This window comes from Carettochelys insculpta, chromosome 2, assembly GCF_033958435.1.
Source record: "Carettochelys insculpta isolate YL-2023 chromosome 2, ASM3395843v1, whole genome shotgun sequence".
Taxonomy (NCBI): Eukaryota; Metazoa; Chordata; order Testudines; family Carettochelyidae; genus Carettochelys; species Carettochelys insculpta.
The window spans coordinates 129,440,419-129,465,851 of NC_134138.1; the positions used below are offsets into that span (position 1 = coordinate 129,440,419).

Genomic DNA, 25,433 nt, shown 5'->3' on the forward strand with positions numbered 1-25,433 from the left:
ACCTTGAGGGGCATGAAGCGAGTGTCTTTTTTTTTTCCTGCTTCTCAGCTGGAAGTCAGGTTAGTGGGTTTTTAATTTTGCTTCTCGCTTGTGTGTGTACTACCCGATTCTTCTGTGGGTCAGTGGCCACTGACCCTAAAAAGATTCCCCACCCCTGATTTGGACCCTATCAGGTGTTTGTCTGAATTGCTCTTTAAAATCGCCAGTGTTTGGAGATTCCACAAACTCCTTAGGCAATTTATTCTAGTGCTTAACCACCCTGACAGATAGGAATTTTTTCCTAATGTCAAACCTAAACAACCTCCCTAGGTAGAGGATCGATAGTCAGATAATACAACAAGCACAATGGCACAGTAGGTGCCATATGAAAGTTTTACTCCAAAATTTCATGCCACTGGAACGTGTACTTTTTTTGCTAGACTGAACAGCCCATTATTACACAGTTGTTCCCTTGTATATACTTGTAATAAAGTAACCTTAACCTTCTCTTTGTTTAAGGTGAAGACACTCAAGCAGCTCAAACAATCTCACTATAACGAACATTTACTGATTAATAATTCTTCTGGCTCGCCTCTGAATTCTCTCCCATTTATCAATGTATTTCTTGAATTGTGAGCACTAGAACTGGACTCAGTATTCCAGCAGCAATCACTACAGTGTCAAACCCAGAAGTAAAATAGGAATATCGAGAGAAGGCACAGAGATATTATTTTAGTTCTCCGTTTGGCATTGGTGTGATCATCGATAGGAGCTGCAAGTGGCCAGACCTGTGGATGTACAGGTAAATAAAGCACTCAGCAGCATGCCAAGGGCTAACTCTGGCCTACCACAAGTGGGCCATGGGCTGCTTATATCACACCCCTGCACTAGAAACAACGTCTGCTTGATAATTTGCCATGCTCAGATATCTTGAAACCTCAGCCAGCCAGCTTTTAATCCTTTGGCTCCTGACTCTTTTTTAAACCAGCGCTACAATGAAAAAGGGAAGTCTGCACAGCTCTCGATGTATCATTCTGGGGATGCTTAGAGAAATTCTGGCTAATGATGATCCACAGTGCGCATTCACTTCTTCCCTCCCACAAAAGGTGTTTCAGAACAGTGCAGCTGAAGGTCTGACTTACCGTGACTCTTTGATCTGCTTGTGAAGATATTCTGCATGAGACTGTGGTACCAAAGGGTCTTTCCCACCATGTATTATAAACGTTGGACACTTTACGTGAGGCAATAGATGTTGACAAATGTTACCTGAAAAACACAGATAAAGGTTATGTTCTTCATTTTAAAATAGGAAAGATTAAAATTGAAGAACTTGTTAGAAACTAGGAACTTCTAGTGGAGCTCTTACCACAATCGCCCATTATCATGTAAATGTAATCACCCTACCAGGGATAAGCAAGTACCAGATGTATGCTGCCTGGGGCTGGGATACTCTGCTTCCTGCTGTTGTTGTGCAGCAGAGCACAGCTGTCTGGGAGAGGGTGGCATAGCAGAGCAGAGCAGGTTGCCTGGGTGCTCCAGATCCTGCCACTTCATAAGTGCAAGGCAGTGGCTGGGGGAAGGGAGGGTGACCCTTGCTTTCGCTCCAAACCAGGCCCCAGTAATCTCTCAGGTCCCTCCCATCCATGAGACAGTTGAGGCTGCTGTTGTGGGGATCCAAAAGCGCCAGACCTGGAGTGGCCACCCCGAATCACCCTATGGATGGAATGGCTCTGCCAGTGACACTGCGGGTGAAGAGCAGCTTCCATGAGAAGGAGTTTTGAACTCGTGTTTCTCCTCTTAGTACAAGGCATAAAGCTCCTACAGACCTTCCGCTTATCAGACTGGTCACCCTCTCCTGAGAACTTTGGGCATGACGTAAGTCTTCGAGCACTTAGCACAGGACTTAAAGTCCTGGGACTGATGCATGCCCTGGTGTGTGGAAAGAAAGAGTGGGCAGAGCACTAACTACGGTAACCAAACCACAATAACTACATACACTCTAGTTGAAGACCACTACAAAAGACACTTTTGGAACACAAGGACCAAGATGCTCCAAGAACTGTGACAGGCAGTAGAAAGGAACTTGGGGGCGGAGAGTCAGCAGGAATATACACATGCTACCATGGAGATCTCACTCCAGGGGGTGCCCCTGCCAGCCTAATGGGTACCACTAAGGGAAAACCTACTGACAATCACGCATGTGGTGCACGCGCACCTTGATGAAACGGACATGAGCGATCACTGGAAGAAGCATCCGTACTGGGACAAATGGTGGTATCAAATGACTGACATCAGTCTTATGAGTCTGTCTGTCTCTGGATTTGAAAAATTAAAATGTATGGAAACACTTTCCTTGTTGTCATTTCATGCCTACAGTCTATTCAGAACCACAACTGGGTATTTAATATTTTAGTTGTAAGGACTAAAGGAAAATGTACATAAGGGACTCTTGGGCTCTTTCCCTTGTGTACACCCTATGGACTGTATAAACTGTTCACATTCAGCAATTTAAAAGGAAATTTGCTACAAATTAAAACACAAAATTGCTGTTTAGCATTTAGGGCCTTGTTTTTCAAAGCTCTCTTTAGAGAGAGTTTATTTCCAGAGATTTGTAAAAGCCAAGCTTACAAACAACATAATTGTTGCTGAAATGTAACCAGCTTGTATAAGCCCTGGCTTCTAATCGTCTCCAATAACCTGAAGTGGATCTTACCCACAAACTCATGACCTGATAAATGTGTTAGTCTTTAAGGTGCTACAGACTAACATGGCTACCCCACTGACACTATTTATCTTAGATGCTTAATCTTTGGCAGCATTACCTAATTATGCTTTGTTAAATCTGAACTACAAATTTTTGAAAAACCAAACTCCGCCCCCCCTCGCTTTCAATGCCTGCTGTTAGGTATAGGAACCATAAAACAAATGCTTTTTGGGCTACCTCAGCTATAGAGTGGAAGGGGAAAATAAACCTAAGAAGAAACTCTCCAACACTGTTGAAAAAATAGTATTTTTAGTAACCTAGGCTTGTGGGAAAGACAAAGCAGAGAAAACTACCAACTGTTTCCAAAAGCTCCTTCCTCCTGTTCATCATTAGGTTATGTGAAGTGTCTGCTGTGTTCATGAGAGTATTATAACCCAGCTGACTCATGATGAGGTGTGTGCATGTAGTTCTTCCCTTTCCAGCTGCTCGGAGCAATGTTGAGAGATTTTATCCACAACTTTTCTGCTGCTGTAATTGCAGGACTCTTACCATCTGCCTTGTCAGCAAACTGAGATATTCCATCCACCCAGGCCTCACATGTTTTTGCAAAGTATTCATGTCCGTACATTTCTTCCATTGGTTTCCTGATCTTTTCACTCCATTTTGAAACATCTCGGATATCTATGTAAAATGGCATCAAATACATTAGGCCCTCTTCAATAAATAAATGGCACCCACTTAAATACCCGTGTGCATTTTAAGAGCCAATGACAAATATAAATTTCACGTGCCAAATTCTGTTTGAAAAAAACCCTTTTAAGTTATAGAAGGGTGAAAAATGTATTAATTTCACTGTCTGAAACAGAGTTCTTTGTGAGTTCAAGTCACAAATAACTTCGTTACTACTGCGAATGCAAGGGGTAGACAAATCAAGGATGCTGATCCTACATCTGCAGGATGTCTACAGAAGTTCAGTGAGAGGGAGGGATGACACTTAGCGGGATGACGAAGTGTATATACTCTCAGGGAGGGAAGGAAGAGCCTTTATCTGGAATCAAAGTTCAAATCATTTCTCTTTTTACAGAAAAATTGTAGGGTAAAAATGCCCAGCTCCAGGACAGTTTTCTGCTCTAGCCTCTGGTTGGAAGCTGCCTGCAGTGTCAGGACATCTTTACTAAGACATTCCAGCAGGCTGACGTCACGGCACATTTGCCACATTCTTAAAGGAAAATCAATGCTGCCTCATTGCATGTCAGGCACAGCTGTACAAACACTCTGGAATTTTACTTCACTTACCTGTTTGCCAGGTTTAGAAATCCTGTCGCTCTCCCCACCTGTCAATAAAACAAATGTCTCCAAGAATGTCATCCACCCTACAGTCTAGCACTAAAGTTATAGGACCCCCACTGGGAGTGGGGAAGGAGAGGGCAGACTTCACTGGGTCTGGAGGTCCCCATTACCATGAGGAAAAAATGGAGGCTGAATTGTAGATCATGCCTCAGGATGTTTATGGAAACCTATTTCCCTGTATCTATTGTGCCAATCTTGTGAGATTTCCTGGAGCCCATCAGAAGCAGTGTTAGAGCACTCTCAACTCACATTCTGAATAGTGAGTTGGTGGGTCTGTGGGCCCAGCCTTAGCGTTTCTCTCAAACAGAAGGAGAGCAAGAGAGGGGGAGAGCGAGCATGTGCACACACAGTCAAACTCAAGCTAAGTCTACAATTAAAACATTAAAGTGCTGCTGTGGTAGTGCTCTAAAGCAAAAGTATGGCCATGGCACCAGCGCTAGAAGAGAGCTCTCTCAGTGCTCTATGAAAACAAACCTTAAGAGAAGCACAGGTCGCAGCGCTGGAAACTGGTTTACACTGGCACTCCCATGAATGAGAGCCATGAAAGGTTGAAGCAATTTTAACCAAACAAGTGCAGGGGGAAGGAAGGTTTATGGGCCTTAGAATGTGGCAAGAGCCAATGGAATGCAGCTAAAGAGACTGAAACCTGAAAACATCACTGCTGGCAGCTCCTTGTGTGTGAGCAATACAGAACTATCCTAGGCAGATGGGGGGACATAAGTCCCCTGGGAAAAACTCCCCCAAGATCACCAGAACTATGTTAGTAGGGAAAAGCATTTAGATAGACGCTTTAGGGAGTTTATTATTCATTTTTACGGCCTGAGAACTGGCTTTGAATCTATTATCCTTTTCAAACACTGTAACTAAGGATATGTCTACGCAGCAGCCTTATTCCAAAATAAGCTATTACAGAAGAGTTATTCCAAAATAGTTTATTTTGAAATAACACTGCTACACACAAAACTGCATTTCGAAATAGCACTTAGCTATTTTGAACTGCAATGTCTACACACATAGAGCCTATTTCAAAATAGAGCTGTCGGACACATGATAAATTATTTCAAAATAAGGTTTACCAATTTTGAACTACGACAGCCCTATTTCGAATTTATTTTGCAATAGTGGTTGTGTTGTGTAGATGCTAGCATAGTTATTTTGAAATAACAGCTGTTATTAAAAACTTAATAACTGCAGTTATCAATAACTGCTGTTATTTTGAAATAAGTGTACTGTGTAGATCTGCCCAAGGTCTCTTCACCCAGGGATGACAATCTCTGTGATATACAGTTGTTAGTGGATTCTAACACCAACCCACTATGTATGCTTGTGCATATGTCTTGTTTGGCTTAACAAAGTACCTTTTCTTTGTTAAATGCTTTGCTGTAATCCATGTATTTTGGGAGTCGGGGGGAGAGAGGTCTCAAGCCTCCATGCTTAGCTCATCTCAGGCAACCTGCTATCAGACAGCACCATTTCCTTTGTTTGCCCCCTCCCTGGGGAAAGGAGTTTGGAGTACCCTCACAAATGAGGTTCCCAACTGATTTCTTTTCTGGAAAGGGGTTTTTTGCACGTGGGTGAGGGCAGCTACTGACTGACTCCAGGGACACGGTAATCAGGGAGAATTTTTTGTCTCTGTGGGATGTTCAGAGGCCGGGTTTGGCCATTTTATGAGGTTAGCCATCCTCCATTACCTGCACTCAGAGTGCCACTCTTTACAGCGTTGTAACTTACTGTGCTTAGGGTAAGGGGATTCGCATCCAAACCAGGTTTCCACACAGTACAGTGGCGGTGTGGATGTGACCTAGGACCAGGGTAGGCAAATAAATGTCCGTGGGCTGAATCTGGTTCCTCAGGGTTTGCCCCGGCAGGCTGCCAACAGTATTTCCCTGCACCTATGGGGAGCTGGGTGACTGCAGCTCCTGTTGGCCGGGGATCACTGTACCTGACCAATGGGAGCTGCGGGCAGCGGTGTCCAAATCAGCGCCACTTCCCATATCTCCCACTGGCCAGGAACAGCAATCCACAGCCAACAGAAGCTGCAACTGCCTGTGCCTGTGGAGGCGCAGGTTAATATAGCAGCGGAGACCCACCGGGGGCTAAACCTGGCAAACTACCACCATTTTGTTCCCTACAACTTGCCTAGGACTTGGCGTCTGAGACGGAGACAGAGAGATTTGTGCTCCTCTGTATGACATTGTCTAGCCTATCAAGAACTACCAGTCCCAGAGTTCCCTATGCATAGGCAGGAGGGAGGGACAGCTGGTGGGAGGGGCCAGGCAAAGCACCATAAGGTAGTGAGAGCCAGGGCTGCTGCTTCTTCTGGTGGCATTTGCAAGCCCAAAAATATACATGTATCTAATTCACCCCACAACACTTGCCATGTTTGGTTACGGCTATAAATACAAACCAGGCAGCCAGAAACATAAGGCAGTAAAAGAAAGGGAAATAAAAGAATCTAAAGGACACCACTTTATCCTCCAGTTTTTCTAATCAGCTAAGGCCTTTCTGCAATCAGGCAGTATACTAACTAGGGAAGCAAATGAACAAAATCAAGATGAAAATAATTTCAATATAGAGACTTTGTGGCACTAGCAATTGATGACAAAGAAAAGCTGCCAGAACATGGACCATGTGACTCCAGTCTGATGCTTCAAGATAGCCAAGCGGTATCACTATTAGCCCGACCACACTAAGAAGGTTTACAATAAGCAGGAGAGAGTAGTTTTTCATCTTTAGTTTTGCTGGAAAAATTGCAGTTAGACAGAAATCAGAAATCCTGGGTCTCTTTACTTCGTAGAGCTTTTTTTTTTTTTTTTTTTTTAAATCAAAGAATTTCAAGGGAATGAAAGTGAGAAAGGGAATGTGGATAATTCATTTTTCCTGGAAACGAATGAGCTTCACGTTATTATTTTCTGATTGTGTATTTTGACCTCAGGAAGTATATTTGACCTCATTCTTGTTCATTATAGGCCAGAATATTAGATATTACACACTGTGTCAAAAGTATTAAAGTAAAGTAGTTGGCGGTGTCACACTAAGACTTTTATTTTATTCTTGTATTTCTGAAAATGTGGAATTTTGTGGTCTGTGTTAGTTCTTTTAACTGGTTACATGTCTATAATTATTTTAAAAAAATCAATACAAAGATGATCAATGAGACCTTTAGTATGGTACAAGAAGAGACTAAGTATTAGCTATCAGACATTTCTCCATTCATGCAATTAATACTTGCCCTGGTAAAGTTTCAGATCCTCCTGAGTAACGAAAGAGTTTGCTCCCCAAACAACTAACTTGTTGATAAGGGCTGGATATTTTGCAGCTGATATGAGTGCTGTAATCCCACCATCACTCCATCCCAGCAAGGAGAACTTCTTAAACTTCAGTGCCTGGATTGGTGTGAGAAAACTACAATCAACATCACTGACTTTCACTACTAACCAGTTGCATCTTCCCACAGTCAAATGTTTCTTGACAACTAATAACTTCAACCAAAATCTCAAGTTTAGTTAAATTACAATTAACACACAAAAGTAAAATGCAACTACAGTCTCCTTTGGTGAATGGCAGAAGACTTAAGCACAAGTTCAAATACCTAGAAATTATATTTTCAACCACTATTGTTTGGGCTATGTAATGATGCAAAAGCTAATCGCATTTACAATCGATATTGCAGGCAGCAATTTAAAAAAAAGAACATTTAAACGTAAAAGTGCAGGTGATGCCGCTAGGGAGTCTTGGGCTCCCTTCCTGTAGATATGAAGAACCTGTCCGGCAGTGGCAGTGGATGACTGCACCTTAGATGTGATGAGACTGGTCTACACTAAGATTTTACATTGATATAGTATGTCTCTCGGGGTAAAAAATCCACATGCCTGAGAGCTGTAGCTGAACCAGCCTAATGCCTGGTATAGACAGCAGTAGTTTGCTTGAAGAACAATTTAGCTACTGTCTCTCTGCTAGAGAGAGAGAGACCTCTCGCTGGCATAGGTAGTGTCTGCACTGTACCACTGTACATGTAGAAAAGGCCTGAGAAGCAGTTACTACAGAGTCTTAGAAAATATAAAGATTAATAAAATCTGAAACAACAAGAGTTGGCTTGCTGACACTTATTAAATATCAATCATGGGTTTTATAATGTGCATGTGTGAGCTACTTATACAGGACAAACTTTTTAAAAGCATCCACTAATTTAACATGCTTCAAATTTTCGGTGTCCAACTTGAAACAGCTAAGGGCTGATTTTGACAGGTGCTGAGCTCTCACAATACAGTACAAGCAAGAGTCAATACAACTAGCGCTGGATGCAGTTCACCAGTAAAAATCAGGCTTAGAGGGTCCACATTTATAAATTAGCTCCTGCAACTGTGTGCACCCAAAAATCTAAGAAATTCAATATCTACATGGTTTGGTACAAATCCACCTTTTTGTATGCCAAGAGGAACGCTTTGGTGTATATTAAATGGGAAACTGGATTGAAGCCACTTAGAAAGCTGGATCTGAAATTTGAACTGTTCTTGGCTACAATAGTACACTTTAAACACTGCTTTACAAGTTTAATTTAAAAATGTTCATTGAAATGACTGCCTTCCCCTACAGGTGTAAGATTGTAGCCCACTTTAATTCATCCTGTGTACTACTTCCCTACAGAGCCTGAGAGAATCTAGGTCATATTTTCTGCTGCACCAAGAACAGCAGGAGGAGGGTTAAAGGTTGTGATTCCCTATCTCTATGTGGTGGCTCCAGTCCTATAGAATGACTGCATTCACTTGAAACTACCTCCTTCAACTAGGGCCCCATATATAGTTTGGCCAGGAATGATGTGACATTATTGCAGATTGTTTTTAAAGTGCTGTAAAACACAAGCTTTCATTTGAGTGAAATGTAAATCAACCCAAGAGATGTGTGCCTGAGTCTCCTGTCAGCTTGAATCAATAATTCTGAGATGTGTAAACTAATGGCATTCGTCTCAATGGGTTGTTAAAACTGAAGTATCAGAAGGTTTTGAATACCAATATTAACTATTGCATTGCTGAAAGCTTTAGCAGAAGCAATGGTTATGTGCTTATGGGTCATTTTTGGATGTACTGGTACGCACTGAGGAAGGGTGCATTGGAGCAGGCTTAAAATGTCCTTTTCTACATTAAATTCTGAAAGTAGTGTTATGAAGACCGTTTTATTGCAAAACGGGCTTTAATTCAGATAACAGATCCTGATATAAAGTATCAGCACCTGTCCTAAGCTATTATCTTATTCTTGAAAACCTCAGTTTTCATTTTATTAAAAAAAAAAAAAGGCTTGCAGCGATGAATTAGGAAGAAAATTTCACAAGTATGAACAAAGTCTAACAGACAGCAGCTAGAAGTTTAGTCCACTCTGCCAGCCTAGCTCTGGTGGCTAGGAGTGTGTGGAAAAACATCATAACGCTTAGCTAACAACACTATGCCTCGAAATCCCCAGGATGGGCACAGGTAGGTTGGCAGAAGCATGCTTTCTGGTGGCACAGCTAATGTCATTTCGGGAGATGGTGTAGTTATGCGGTAGAACTCTGTTGGCTTACAAAAAACAAGCAGTGGGGGTCTTACCCACGAAATTCAGTACCCAATAAATAAATGTGTTAGTTTTTAAGGTGCTCCAGGATGGCTTGCTTATTGCGAAGCTGCAGATTAACGTGTCAAAACCCCTCTGAGACCGTTGGCTTATACAACATCTCCACAAGGGGGCTCTGTCCAAATAGCTACGCCACTATGACTGTGTCTACACTAGCACCCGCCTTTTGAAAGGGGAACGCTAATGAGACACATCAGGATATGCTAATGAGGCTCTGCAATAAACATGCACCTCCTCATTAGCATAATGGCAGTCACGGAACTTCAAAAGTGCCACTTTCGATCATGCGTGGCTCGTTTACACAGGGTCCTTTTCAAAAGGACCCTGCAGACGTCAAAGTCCCCTTATTCCTATATGGCCGAGGATTTGTGGTGTAGTCAGTACCAGAGTCTACAGAAAGTAAATAGTTCTGAGGGCTTAAGGAAGGGTGACCATCTGTTCCGTATTGACCAAGGCAGCCCCGTATTTCAGGCACTGGGAAGGCGTCCCGATTTATTTCTAAACAGGGGCTAATTGCCCTGTATTTGCTGGCTCCTGGCTCCCTGTGCCATGGGGAGCCGAAGCCCGACCAGCAAGGCTTCTGCAACGTTCAATGCTCCCCGCACCTGGGGGGAGCCAGGAGGAGCACCAGCACAGCTGGCCTGGATCCTGCTCCCTGGGGCTTGGGGATGCAGGAGCTGGACCAGCATCGCTGCTGCCTGGCTCCTCACTGCTCGGGAGAGTCGGAGCCTGAGCCCAAGCAGTGTGGCGGCTGCTTGGCTCATGGCTCCCAAGCTGCAGAGAGCCAGGAGCACACTGGCAGTGCAGGCCCAGCTCTGGTTGCCCATGGCTCAGGGAAGCCGGAGCTGGACCAGCACAGCTACCACCTGGCTCCCAGCTCCCTGCTGCCTGGGGGAGCTGTAGCCCAAGCGGCATGGCTGCCGCCTGACTCCCGGCTCTCCACAGCTTCGGGAAGCCAGGAGCTGCTTCTGCCCCCAACAGCCAGGGAGCACCCCTACCCTCTAGGCAGTCCGTCGTGTCCGACGACGACGTCTTGAGAATGTGCGAAGAACCTGTGCAGGAGAATGTTTGAAGTGGAAAAGCCATTGAACAGGGGCAGTTCCACTCTCTCGACCTCAGAAGGCTGGTTCCAGTGGTACGAAAAGTCGCCACGGCTGGGACTTCTGAGGCTGCAGTGGATGGCCATGCCGTCTTTGGTGCCTCGTCATGCCCTTCGCTCTCCACAGCGTGTTGCAGAACCGCCTTCCTGGTGGTTGGATCTTGCCGTTGATCTCATCCACCCAGTCCGCCAGGGCCAACTTTGCATGCTGGGATAGGCAATTCCCTATCTCACCGCAGGTTTCAGATCTGCCGGCTACCCTCACCTGGTTTAGCCCGCCTCTCAAAGCGGTTTATCAGGGTGTGGCTGCTGTATGCTACAGCTTCTTGGAGCCACAGGTGAGAGCTGGATGCCAGGTGAGGACCAAAGGTGCACGCACTGCCCTGAAGAGACACAAGTCCCCAGACCAGAGGTGCTACCCCTCCCCAGCAATGCAGCAACCCCCACAGGGCAGCCACCACCTGACTGGTAAGGTGACCGTCTGTCCCATTTTGGCCAGGACTCTAGCTCAACCCTCTATCCCGTATCTGGCCTGGGGAGGTCTGGTTACCCTAGCTTAATGTTACAGGCAAGATATATATGGTGTAAGCTATGAGGGGAATTTAAGATGATATACTCTAACTTCCCATGTGGGCACACTTATTCAGGAAACCCTACTCATCATTACTAGGGCTAATTCTCCAAATAGTGTACTATACAGTGTTCGTGAGACTGTATAAATAAGTTCATTTATGCTGCATAAGTAGGCTTGGCAGAATTCAATTTTTACCAATTTAAATTTTCAGTTGCAGGAAATTATGTGGGGGTCAGACAATTATTTAGTGACAGTAAATGTTCAGGGAAGATTATAGCCAATAAACACAAATTGTCAACATCATCAAATGTCAAAATCTACAAAGTAAATACGCTTCAATGAAACTCTAAGTTTTCAAGCAGCATTTTTCTTTCTTTGCCTCTCTGTAAATTTCCATTGGTGGAAATTTTTCTCATCTATTTGTGTAAGGTTAAATCAATGTTTACTAATATTTACTTGTAAAAATATTTGATCCTTCCAAGCTTATTCATAAGTGAAATTTCAATAATCCCTTAATATATGTATTTATAAACATACACATGTTCAAAAGTGGAAGGTAAGCTATATCATTTTCTGTTGCCAAAAAAATCTAATCAATTATACTCTTAATTTTAGTACTGGTTAAATGTGGATGGGATGCTGCTCTGCTTTCTACCAGACTGACTAGAAGGTATCTGATTATGTACTCCTTGTGAGGACAGCATCTTTTTTTCCTGAGAAGCAGGTAAAGGAGAAGTTCCAAGCTTTTGAACTTGGAAGCCTGTCAGTTGCTCATAGCATTTTTGTTCTGGTTCCCCAGAATGATACAGTACTGGCTTTGTAGGTTAGTCTGTGTATGCCGTATATCAAGGAACAACTAGATTTCATGATTAGGGAAAAACATTTCTCCTACATTTTCTGTCAGACTTGTTTTGGTTCAGCTAATCATTTTATGCAGCATATGTTAAGAAGGCAGCATTTTCAATTTCCCAGGGTTCTGCAAACTTGCTGCTGTTAAAAGAAATAACTGGATTCACTGTACAAAAAAGGTCTGATATTTTTAGAACACGTTAGATTGTCAGGATGTTTAAAATGGCCAAAGACACTGTATGGTATATTATTAGGAATTCCACTCACAAGTTGCCTCTATGGTAATTAACATTTTATTGTCAGGGTTTCCTTTAACATTAATTTGGCACAGTCATAAAAACAGAACAAAACATCAAAACACATTTTTCACTTTATGATTCTATAAATTGTGTTATAAAAATACCAGAACAATAATAGACATGAGTCATGCTCTTTGTAGTCATAATAAGTCTGTAAATTATATTCATTATCATTTTAGGAAAATTCTGACTCCCCATTCTAACAATTTCAGGAATAGACCTTACAATGGAAACGTGTCAGTTTGGTTTGCCAGATTAGATGTTAAAACTCTTAACTATGACATTTTCCAAGAGCCCGTCACCACTAAAGAACACATCAGCCACAATCATTAACTGTAGTTCATGTTCTTCAAATATAATTTAAGTTTTCCAGGACTTCATGCAACTATGAAGTCACCAACATCCTGAGGCAAAATATTTTGGAATAATACTGCTTATTATATAATTAATTCCCATGGCTAAATTGTCTGGGTGATTAAAGGGAAGAAAAAACAAGCTTTCCAAGCAGAACTTACTACATCCATTTAAAACATTTAGGTTAATTTACTATTAGCAATTACTAATGTAAAACATGTAATTCTTGACTTTGTTCCTCCCCACCAATATTAACGACAACCAGGCTCTCTCAAAATAGATTTACCTGCATTAGATCAACAGCATCTTTTGCATCCCTTTCAAAGAAATCTGGAGGAAAATCTCGAGCTGGAGGGATAGAACGTCCATAGCCCCGAGGGTCCCAGGCTACTACTGTGAACAGCTGCTTGTTCAGAGATTTGAGCTGTGGTCCAAAATCACTTTGACTACTTCCTGCAAATATTACACTTTCATAAATTAATCACCACTTTACAACTCCCCTCTACACATTGCAAATGGGGGTAGAAGAACCCGTATCTTAAAATGACATGAAAGTCAGCACAAATCCACAAGAACCAAGTACTTTTCTCAGTCTTATTGTAACAAGGAATTGCAGCTAACATGAAGATCAATTGTGCTTTAAAAACCTTTAGTAGTATTCTAAAACCTTTAAAGGAAACGTCTATCAAAAATACACAGTGTCACCTAATGAGTAGGACTTCATAAATCCATGTAGTTGGGACACCTATCAATGAGAAGATTTAGATAAACATCACATCATGGACCATGACCACTGCTTAATCATGACAGTACGAGTAAACTGTTGCTGAATGAAAATGTTTTCTTCTAGTGGTATCAGTGGATAAATTTTGGTTAATCAAGTAATACACCCATTTAAAGAGTTTTCTACAGCGCCCATTACTTCATGGCATAAGGCCTTGATTCGGCAATACTTTTCAGACATATTTTCAAAATATTTTTAAATTGATAGGGTGTCAGGAAATTAGTTGGGCTGTCTGAGGGTGGCGAAATCTATGGACTACAATCTCTGTGAACACAAGGTTTGAGATAGCAGTTTTGTGATCCAACTTATTTAGCCCTAGTGTTATGTATTGAAAGATTGTAAATCCAAATCTCCTCCCAAATTGGTTATACACTTCCTTTAAAATTTAAAAGAGGTGGTTATAATACTTGCAACATTCCTGTCAGAATACCCAAATACCTCCTCTTTCATCAGTAACTAACAACTGGAGACATGACAGACCAGTGGAGATCTATGGGAGCACATGGACTCTGAAAAAGAATCCCATGACCTCTACCATCTACAGCATAGTGACATTAGCTGATTATATTAAGGGATGTGTTTTCTTCCCTTGCAACAATGTTTAATAGTTACTGCCAGAAGCAGAATACCAGGCGAGGTGGATAAGCCCGGGACTAACCTTGCATTATAAATCAGTTATAGTTATTTTATTAGTAAATTGCACTGTGATCCAAGAGCTTGCTACAATTATAAAGTGGATTGCTCTATTTTTAGGGCACTTGATGAAGTCTCTAAAGGATAACTGATTAACCACTTATCAAAACAACTGTTAATCAATCGACTCCTTTGGTCAATAAGTTTCTTATAACCATCTAAAACACGTCTCACATTCTCTAATATGCTATTAACTTTTCTACATTTTATAAAATGACAGAAAGTATGTGATAGTCTTTTTTTTTCCTTACCAAATATTAAAACATGCCTGTACTAACACATTATACACCAAGCTTCAGCCCAAAGAGATTTAAAATAACTAAAACCAACAAAATTTGGAAACTAGTGGTTTACTGCTAATAATTGAACTATACCAGTGCACATTTCAAAATAAAACTAAGTACACATTGCAAAAATCCATTTTGAATTCCTATGTGGATCTTTCCTGACATCTCTTAAAACAGGATCAATATCAATAATGAGCAATTTAAGCATTATTGTTTCTCATACGCCATTGGAATGATATCTATCATCTCTCCACAAATATCTTCCAACTTTTGTAACAAAACCTTTGTATGTCAAAAAGAAAACTGCATTCCACTTTGTTGAAATAAGCAATCTACAGCTCTGATCCAGCAACCTCCTAAAGTACATGCTTAATTTTAATGGCCTCCTGGAAAGAAGTGGCACTAAGCAAATGAGCAGCTGCATTCTGCATCATCTATATGCAGTTTCTGGGCTGTCTTAAGTGCTGCTGCATCATAACGACTCACTCTGGAGACAGGTAGCAATTACTGTGGCAAGATCAGTATCCAAAAAGAGAGGCTGCAACTGCTAGCTAGATGTTCCTGGCTACTGCCACATTCTGAGTGTTGAAAAGCAGCTGAGAATTGAAAATAACTAATACCTTACAAAACTGAATAATCAAGAGGGGAACATACACTCTTATTTTTTAAAAAAGTGATATCACCTCTGCCGTTTTTCTCTATCATGAGAAAGCTCAGGTTAAACTAGATGTAAATGCTATCAGTGTGCTCATTATTATAGCTGGAACTGGAAGGCACCTATTGGATTATCATTCATTCAGTCCTTACATATTAAAGTATAAAACACAATAGACCCGACTCTTTATTGTTTTGCACCTTGCACCTGTGGAAAGTGGTTGTATAACATTACTAAGTCTACTTCTGTACTACTGTGGAAGATCAACCTACTCAGGATCCATCTTCTGGGGTTTGATTTCGCACACATGTGAAATGACTCTCTCAGGGGGTCAAAGTCAACCCCTATGCTCCTCATGAGAGGTGAGGAATAAGGAAGGTCGAAGGGAGAAATGCTCCCGTTGGCCTTCCCCCATGTAGACAGACATGGAAGTTGACTGCTGATAAGTTGATTTTAGCTATGCAACTGGCGTATCTAAAATTGCGTATCTGTGATTGACTTCCATGCCTGTGTAGACATAATCTAAATCACCCACTTTGGGCTCTTTGAGCCATTCCAGAAGGTGCTAGACAATGGAGATTCAGATCTAGAACATTTGCGTCTCAAAGGTTTCTGGTGTTTTAAATAAGAATATTATTGTAAAACTTGGTAACTGTTTACCATGTTTCCTCACTCTGTCGTCTGTAACAAACTCTAACTTTTAAAAAGGAATGCATAAAAAGTTGCTGGGAAAGATCTTACAAAAAGAATACAAAATGGCTTTAGAAAAAGCAAGAAAACAAGTACTGATGTAAAGTCCTAATATAACAAAAAACTCCTGACCCAACATCCCAGGAAGCAGCAGAACTGCATGATCTCCTCGTCCTGTCTGTCGGTAATGCAGGTGCACTCCATTGACTTGGATTTTAGCAGATGTTATCGAAGTACTAGAAGAAAAGAAAATGATTCATTATAGTGCAGTCATACAATGACTATACCGTATTACTGGTGCTAGCCACCACAGCACAGTTCCTTTCTTTTGGGATGGGTTTGTGCGTGGGTGTGTGAGAGAAAGAATCAAACAGAAACTGCTACTGGAAAATAGAGGCACATTATATGAGAAATCAGGCCGATGACAGTTTTACTTTATAACCCTGTGCAGTTCTGCGAAGTGTCTTTTAAGGTAATTTATATCTTTTGGAATTAAAGAAACTTTGCGAGCTTGCATAAAGTTATAAAAGAAACGAACACTGCCACTCTCCTCCCTCCCCCCGCATCAAAATAACCTGCAGAAGTCACTTTCTACCCTCTCTGGCACAGAACAGGACATTGCTTGAGTGTGGACCAGGGCTCTGTGGCAAGTCAGAACACTGGGAGCACCACAAAATGAAGAGGTAAGTTCTAAGTTTTGAATGACCTTGTTAGCCTGGTTGTTGGAGGTGTGCAGCATTGTTACTAAGTCACTGGAATTTTGTTATAATCCTTAGTATATCACCTTTCAGCACTTGTTCCATACAATGCCCAAATTAAGTGGCAGATATAGTTAGGAACAGAAACAGAAAAACGGTTGGGTCTAGTTTGTGAGATGGACAGCTTATCCACACAGGGAAGCAAATGGAGAATAGGGCACTCCTCTTGCTGCCCTGAGCACAGTACCTGAGTACAAGCATGCAGGTTGAAGGGGCACTGCATTCCTATTTACTATTCTTCTTTGCCCCTTGAGTACGTGAGTCAGAAGACTAGGCAGAGAATTGTCTTTGCACCTCACAGGAACTAGCCAGTATAGCTAAGCCAGCATCCTAAGGATAGGAATACATTATCTCCCCTAAGTGCAAGGAGGTAACACTTCCAGAGTAGTCTCTGCTGCTACAGGCTGCACCTCTTAAATCCAGTAACCTCTCATCTGGAAACATATGTGGTCTGCCACAGATGTTCCAGGACCAGAGAGTCTGTGGCTCAGGCTGGACCACTATCTGCAGGTCCTGGGCCACAGTCCCCTCCCTACGCCGCAGCCTTGCAGTGGCTGGAGCCCCACAACAGCCCCGGGAGCATGGGGTCAGAGTCCTGATGGAGCAGGAGGCTGGGGCTGCAGCAGCCCCAGGAACACAGGGCCACATGGCAGCAGTAGTCCTGGACCTCCCCTGGTCCCACAAATTCTCTTGCTCAGGACCTGTCAGGTCCCAGGCATGCCAGACCAAGAAGGTGCAACCTGCAGCAATTGTTTAAACTACAGTGTTGTAATCACGTTAAACTGTGATAGCTTCGGTACGTTCACACGTGACACTGATGGTGGTGCAATAATAAAAGATTTTAAGGAAAAAAAATCAGTGTGTCTTCAGCTTTAAGTGCCTACAGAAGTGTGTTAAAATAAACAAAAATATTAAAAGGAATTGTTGCTGTATTACTGAACTGGCTGCTGTTGTTGCATGGAAACTCATCCTCTCTTGGTACATAACAGATTGTGGTTTATGGTTACATTACCTATGTTCTACTAGTTGTGCAATGAAAAAACTGATGGGGGTGGGGGACTTTCATCATACAATTCAACTCCATGTAATTTGAGCAGAGGGTATTGTTCAATTAGAAAATATATTGCTATGTAAAATGTGCCAACAGGAAGAGTAGCAAAGCAAACCCTTAAGATAACTAATGTCAGTCACAAGCATAGGAAGATGAACAGAGTAGAAAGTCTAAAGCATGAAGGTATTATATGTATTTGCATAGTTTGGAATTCTGATACCATCTACAGTTAATTCTTAGAACAATCATTGTTACTTTGACGGGAACACCTCTGCTAACCCACGACATATTTATGGAAATGTAAATTAATTTTATTTTTAATATAGCTACATATATTACTATTTGGAATATTAGTTGGTTTTAGACACTAAATGCTTTGAAAGTATAATCCGTGAACACAGAAACATGGTGCAGTACAAGTGATTATTTTTTCACCTTTGGGTCTCTTTCAACTGACTGTTGAAGTCTGTCCATTTCAAGAGGCTGGAGCAGAGATTTTGAGTCATGATCTCTGTTTCTGTTCTGCAAAGCAAAAATCTTACTCTATACTGAAGAAATGGCGTACATAACTATTCCCCATTGAAGAGGCAAGATAATTTGATTCCTTTTACTTTTGTGGAAATGTCTCCTCTGCCTGCCTGAGAACTCAGTTATATAAGTGAGGGAGTTTTCTTCCATTCGACTCTCTGTAAGATCTTATGCAGCTGTCATTACTGTGCACCCAAGTATCTTATAACACAACAAGGTAGTCCATTGTGTCCGACGATGATGTATTGAGCTTGCACAGGCTCATCGGTTGTGGACTTGCATGTGGCTGAGGAGTCCAAGCTTTAAACAGCATGGGTGTTCACGGTGGGGGCAAGGGAATTCTCCTGGCTCTGTTGGTGTGGCTGCTGCTGTTGCTTTCTTCCTCTCACGAGCATCATTGAGGCGTACGCGTCGCTGCTCTTCGAAGTTGTCATATGCATGTTGTACGAGAGCACGCTAGCATGTTCAGTCTTTCGCATGCTGCTCTAGCTGATCTGGTTTTAAACCAACATGAGCAATCTTGGCCTTCACGCAGTCTTTATACCTCTTGCGAGGCCTACCTTGATTCCTTTTGCCCAGGGAGAGTTCACTGTAGAGGAGATGCTTACGGATTCTTGACTCCTCCATTCACATGATGTGCCCTGTCCAGTGAAGCTGGGCTTTCCGAATCAGGGCTTCAGTGCTCATGGTTCCTGCTCTGTCCAGGACTTCCAGGTTCATAACTCTGTCCTGCCATCAAATGTGCAGTACTGACCTCAGTCTGAGTGTGTGGAAGCACTCCAGCAATTTTATATGTTTTCTGTACAAGGTCCAGGTCTCACACCCATCCAGCAGACTGATCAGGACTACAGCCTTGTACACTTTCAATTTTGTGCACTGTCAGATATTGTGCTGATTGAACACTCGCACTCTCAGACATCCTAGTGCCTGGCTGGCCTGGCAGATTCTGGCACTGATTTCTTTGTCAAGGGAGCCATCGTCGGCTATCACACTGCCAAGGTATTCAAATTCCTGTACTGTTTTTAACTCTGTTCCTTCAATAAAGATTGAAGTGGGGAGAACAGCAGATCCTGGAGCAGGTTGAAACAGTACGTCGGTCTTTCCTAGGCTGATGGTCAAACCAAAGAGGTGAGTGGCATCAGCAAACTTGTTGACGATGAGCTGGAGATCAGATTCCTTGTGTGCCTTAAGCGCACAGTCGGCAGCAAAAAAGGCTTCCAGGATGAGCCTCTCAAGTGTCTTGGTTTTAGCATTCAGACGACGAAGGTTGAAAAGTGACCCATCAAGCCTGTATTTTATGTAGACTCCAGGGTCCAGGTCCCTAACTGTGTGGCTGAGGACACACGTGAAAAAGAGGTTGAATAACACTGGGGCCAGCACACACCCTTGCTTCACACCACTGGATATCTCAAATGGATCTGAGGACTCACCATTTGGAAGAACAAAGCCAGTCATGTCACTGTGGAACAGGCGTATGAGATTAACGAATCTTCTCGGGCAGCCAAGTTTTGACAGCGTAATCCACAGGGCTTCTCTGTTGACGGTGTCAAATGCCTTGGTCAGGTCTATAAAGACAGCCTACAGATCCAAGTTCTGCTATATGCACTTTTCCTGGACCTGACAAACAGCAAAATTCATGTCAATGGTGCTACGGCCTGGGTGAAAACCACACTGTGCCTCTGGTAGGTTCTCCTGAGATGCTGGTGATCAGAAGGTTGAGGATGACTCAAGCCAAGATCTTCCCAGCAGTACAGAGAAGGGAAATGCCCTGGTAATTTCCAGAGTCATCTTTGTTGCCCTTGTTCTTGAAGAGTGAGATGACTATGGCATCCTTAAAGTCTTTGGGCATGCCGTCTTCTTCCCAGCTGCTGATCAAGATGTTGTGAGAGGCTTTAAATGACACTGGTCCTGCCACTTTGAAAATTTCAGCAGCAATACCGTCCATCCCAGGGGCTTTGCCAGAGCTGGTGCGGATAACTAAGTCTGTAAGGACAACCGACTGACTGAGAAAATATTATAATTCTATAATCTATACATTGTGAAATTGTCAATGGATAACCTTAAAATGACTTGGGAGAACAGCAATGGCAACTGCAAGTTTAAGTAATTTTAAAAGGCTTTGCTTTTTTGACAATAAGTCATGTATTGTATGAGAGGATAAAAGACTAATTTCTTAGTTTAATACCACCCTTTTAACTGCACCAAATATGAAACAGTGGTGAAACTATCAAAACAAGAAGCAGTCAAGTAGCACTTTAAAGACTAGCAAGATAGTTTATTAGGTGAGCTTTCGTGGGACAGACCCACTTCTTCAGACCATAGCCAGACAATGGCTATGACTATGACTATGTCTGGCTATAGTCTGAAGAAGTGGGTCTGTCCCACAAAAGCTCATCTAATAAACTATTTTGCTAATCTTTAAAGTGCTACTTGACTGCTTTTTGTTTTGATAGTGTATAGACTAGCACGGCTTCCTCTCTGTTACTATTTAGTAGTGAAGCTGTTCTTTCTACATTTTGTTTTCATTACAGAATGCTATATTTTGATGTTGCTAATGCTCTTTAACTACAACACTTGTAGAGTTTCACCGTATGTTTTTTGTCTTCAAGCACAGCTCTGTATTAGGCACTTATATAACGCAAAAACACACAGGAATTTGAATTTTGTCTTCTAATTAATTTATGTCCATATGCACGTATACACACCCTACCTCTGAAACTTCCACTCCAATTCATCTGATGAAGTAGGTTTTACCCATGAAAGTTATGCCATAATAAATCTTAGTAACAGAAAGGTAGCTGTGTTAGTCTGTACAGTAAACCCTCAAGGAGCACAGTTTTGATTTGCACTTACCTCAAGTTATCACACGTTAATTGCAAATCAAAACCAACCCCCTCCAGCCCCCAGCTCAGAGAAACCACAGCACAAGCAGCTGTGTGATCCCAGCTGGGAGAAGCTGGGGCCTGTGTGGCTGCTCCCCCGACTTCCCCCAGACAGGGGAATTCTGGGGACCTCCCCAACCCTGCCCTCCAATTTACATCAAAATTTGGTTTATGCAGAGGTTGCCCAGGACACAATCTCCACATAAACTGAGGGATTACAGTAGTCTAACAAAACAAACCAGCAGTCATGTAGCACTTTAAAGGCTAACAAAATAATTTATTAGGTGATGATCTTTTGTGGGGCAGACCCACTTCTTCAGAGCTGGACATACATCATTTGCAGTACAGACTAACCGTTACATAACAAAGAGGTCCAAAAATTGAAATAAAACCTGACAAATCAGATACCTAGGACTGCAGCGGGGCTGAGGGGTATGAGATACTAATAAGTGTCCTGCCTGAGATCGTTAACGAGTATCAAAGAAAGGGACACAGTCCTTGTAATGCGAGAGGTAACTGCCATCTCTACTGAGGCCAAGCATATCAAACTTGATCATGAACTCCAGTTCACATACCTCCCTTTGTAATCTGCTTTTAAAAGGCTCTTTGTTGTAGAATGTATATTCTCAGGTCTTTAACAGAATGGCCCAGGCCTTTGAAATGCTCTCTGACAGGTATATGTGTATTCAGATTCCTAATGGAATGGTGATTCCTAATGGTGTGGAGAAAGTGAATATAGAAAAATTATTTACCTTTTCCCATAATACAAGAACTAGGGGACACCAAATGAAATTGATGGGTAGTAGGTTCAAAACTAATAAAAGGAAATTTTTCTTCACACAGCACAGTCAACCTGTGGAACTCCTTGCTGGAGGAGGCTGTGAAGGCCAGGACTCTATTAGGGTTTAAAAAAGAGATCGATAAATTTTTGCAGGTTAGGTCCATAAATGGCTATTAGCCAGGGGTAAAGTATGGTGCCCTAGCCTTCAGTACAAGGGCAGGAGACGGATGGCAGGAGATAAATCACTTGTTCATTGTCTTCTCTTCTCCTTCTCTGGGGCACCTGGCATTGGCTGCTGTCGGCAGACGGGATACTGGGCTGGATGGACCTTTGGTCTGACCCAGTATGGCCGTTCTTACATTCTTATGTTCTTAATGACTGCTCTGTCTCCATTCATTCTTTGTAATAGCAACCAAGGGACTAACAGAAAAGTTTTGCGCATGAGCTTTCGTGAGCACAGACTCACTTTGAAGTGAGTCTGTGCTCACAAAAGCTCATGCTCAAAACTTTTCTGTTAGTCTATAAGGTGCCACAGGACCCTTCGTTGCTGTTACAGATCCAGACTAACACAGCTACCCCTCCGATACTATTCATTCTTTGGTGAAGTGTTTATCTAGTTTGTCCGATGTACATAGCAGAAGGGCATTGCTGGCACAGGATGGCATAATAAATCTGTTAGTCTCTAAGGTGTCACATGAATCCTCTTTGTTTTTTGCAGGTACACACTAAAATGGCTACACCTCTGAGACTTTATACCCTAATAGTTGCAGTTCTCGTCTAACTTTAAAAAACAAAAAACACATATTGATTTCTTAACATTTGGACACCTAGTGGTTATTCATTGTACTGTTTTACCTGTCTTAAATATGGCAAGTGAAAGTTTTGCTCTATTTTGGTCAATGGGAGTTTTATTTGCTTTCTGGTAGGAATGCTACTCTAAAGCATTAAAACAAAAAGCAGTCAAGTAGCACTTTAAAGACTAGCAAAATGGTTTGTTAGGTGAGCTTTCGTGGGACAGACCCACTTCTTCAGACCAGAAGAACTGGTCTGAAGAAGTGGGTCTGTCCCACGAAAGCTCACCTAATAAACCATTTTGCTAGTCTTTAAAGTGCTACTTGACTGCTTTTTGTTTTGATAGTGTATAGACTAGCACGGCTTCCTCTTTGTTACTAAAGCATTAAGGCTGAGAGAAACTTACTTTCTATGACAGCAATGTTCCTGTCTGAATTGAGGGAGGGGTGGTGGCAGAGGGGGAGGAGGACTTCAGCCACCCCTGCCCTCCCTAAAGGGCACCTGGGGATGGGAGACTCAGGGTAGGGGCGGTTCCATGTGGGGAGAGGGTTGTACAAGAAAGCTACATCATGGCAACGGAGCACCTCAACTCAATTTTAACTAATCCTTGTAGGGACATATACTTTCCCATTGCTTGGAAGCATTTTAAAAAGAAAAGAAAAAGCAAAAGTTTGCCTAACTTTACTGGCAAAACACAACAAGGTATCCTCCTGGTGTCTTTTTTAGTGGGCACTTAAGTGTTTTTACAGACTTTTGGGGGAGAAACTATACTGTACTGCTTTCCTGTTTCATGGTGCACTTACAAATTCTATTGCCCTTCCTTCTGACCTTTTACTAATTTCATGTAGAATGACCTTAGGCTGAATGGATGCTGCCTCACACTTGCTCTTGAGCCTAGTTAAAAAAAAAAAAAAAAAAAAGAAAGTCTACACTCCTGGAATTTCATAGCAAGTATACACAGACTTTTTTATCTGGATGAAGATCAAGTAAGGTACTCTACCACAAACTCAACAAATCACCACATTACTGTGAAGTTAACATGTAACTAGTGGGAGAAAAGACTGTAGAATCAGTAAATGAAAATGCTAATCTCAAAAAAAAAAAATTAACCAGTTTTTTCCCCCAACAGGACTGAGGACTTAATTTCACTCTCTAATTAGAACAGGTAACATTCAGAGCATTATTGTCTTATCAAAGAACATTAGGCATATTATAAAATTATTATTAAAGCACAGAAAACAGCTATATTATTGCCTTTGCTGAACAACCACCTCATGTGTGTCTTTTATGACTGCCAAGATAAAATCTGCAGTTTTGTTTCTCCCTCCTATGCATCTTTGAGCAGGCCTACACTTAGGGAGAAAGCCAACTGAAGAGGTGCATCACCAGCTATGTGAACAATGTAGCTGGAGTCCATGTATCTTAAGCTTAATTTTTGTGGCATCCCCGCAGTGGGAGGTTAACAGGAGAAACCCTCTCATTGACTTCCCTTACTCCTTGCAACCCCATAGCATACTGGGGTCAATAGGAGAGTGACAAGCAGTCCATTTAGCCTATCCCTACTAGACATGCTACATCAGCCCCTGGAAGGTCGACTTCTGGAGTGCTGATTTTCATTCAGATGCAGACAAGCCCTTAGAAAGTCTCTGTTCTTTCTATCCTCCTCCTTGATTTTGATAGGGTCAAAGAGCTGACAGTATGCACTGGAACAGATAGATCATTGCCCCACAGAGGCATGATAGTTTGTTAATGAAATGGCAATTATTGGCCCAGCTGTGCTGTTGCAGGGGGAAAAACGTGGGGAAAGGGGAGGTGGTGTTTAAATGGGACAAAGACTAGAGAGGTTGTGGAATCTCCATCTCTGGAGATATTTAAGAACAGGTTAGATAAATGTCTATCAGGGATGCTCTAGACAGTACTTGGTCCTGCCATGAGGGCAGAGGGCTGGACCCGATCAATGACTTCTCAAGATTCCTTCCAGTCTTAACATTCTATGATTCTATGAAAGACGTCACTAGGAAGGTTCCAGCTCACTGGGCAGAGAAACTGTGGTTCAAAAGTGTGTGGTCTGACTCCCCTTAACCCCTTCTGCCCGAACTTGTGGGGGCTCAGAAGCCAGTTTTCTGCCTAGTTATACTGGACAACATTAAGTATGGCATTGGAGTGAAATGTGAACAGAGACTGAAACCTGTTCCAAGGAAGCAATGCCTCACTTCACACCTCCCAACAAAACCGTGTAGGTACGCAGAAAACTTGTTTTTATAAACCAACATTTAAAAACATTTCCTACCTGTTAACGTAGGGAGGGCCAAAGGCTACAGACCCATAGCCCTGAGCTTCTAATCATTACAACAAGTCATGCTCAGCAGCCTGGGCAGTGGTTCTACTTCTAGCACACTTGTACTCTGCCCCCGACAGCCTGGCTCAACTTTGCCCCCTCCATAGGTTGGAACCACATTTTTATTGTGCCTACAGACCATGCCACAGTCCTGCACCCTGCAGAAAGGGGTATGCGATTCGTGAACGAGGAGGGAGGGACACTTCAGTTGCAGCCCTGCTCCAGACCCACACCGGGGCCACGGAGGACCCTGGCATGGAGCAAGGGGCAACTTTTAAACTGAGCTGCCAACTTTCCCTTTGGCACCCATTCTTCCCCACCCCACCGCGTAGCAACCCTGGCTGCTCCCAGGAGGCGGCTGGCCCCCAAGGAGAGGGGC

General features: G+C 42.4%; 1 protein-coding gene across 4 annotated transcripts in view; it reads right to left on the reverse strand.

The window, feature by feature from the left end:
• Positions 1-25,433, reverse strand: part of BPHL (biphenyl hydrolase like) — a 55,772-nt gene that overhangs the window by 29,919 nt on the left and 420 nt on the right. For 3 of the 4 annotated variants that reach the window (XM_074987746.1, XM_074987749.1, XM_074987747.1), the window contains exons 2-6: positions 16,057-16,160; positions 13,102-13,268; positions 7,266-7,419; positions 3,233-3,364; positions 1,122-1,245 (exon numbers count right to left, since the gene is read on the reverse strand). In XM_074987746.1, the coding sequence (XP_074843847.1) occupies positions 1,122-1,245; positions 3,233-3,364; positions 7,266-7,419; positions 13,102-13,268; positions 16,057-16,160 (681 nt within the window). Of the gene's footprint in view, positions 1-1,121; positions 1,246-3,232; positions 3,365-7,265; positions 7,420-13,101; positions 13,269-16,056; positions 16,161-18,168; positions 19,724-25,433 lie in introns of those variants that run through there. The other variant, XM_074987748.1, reaches the window with a different exon arrangement.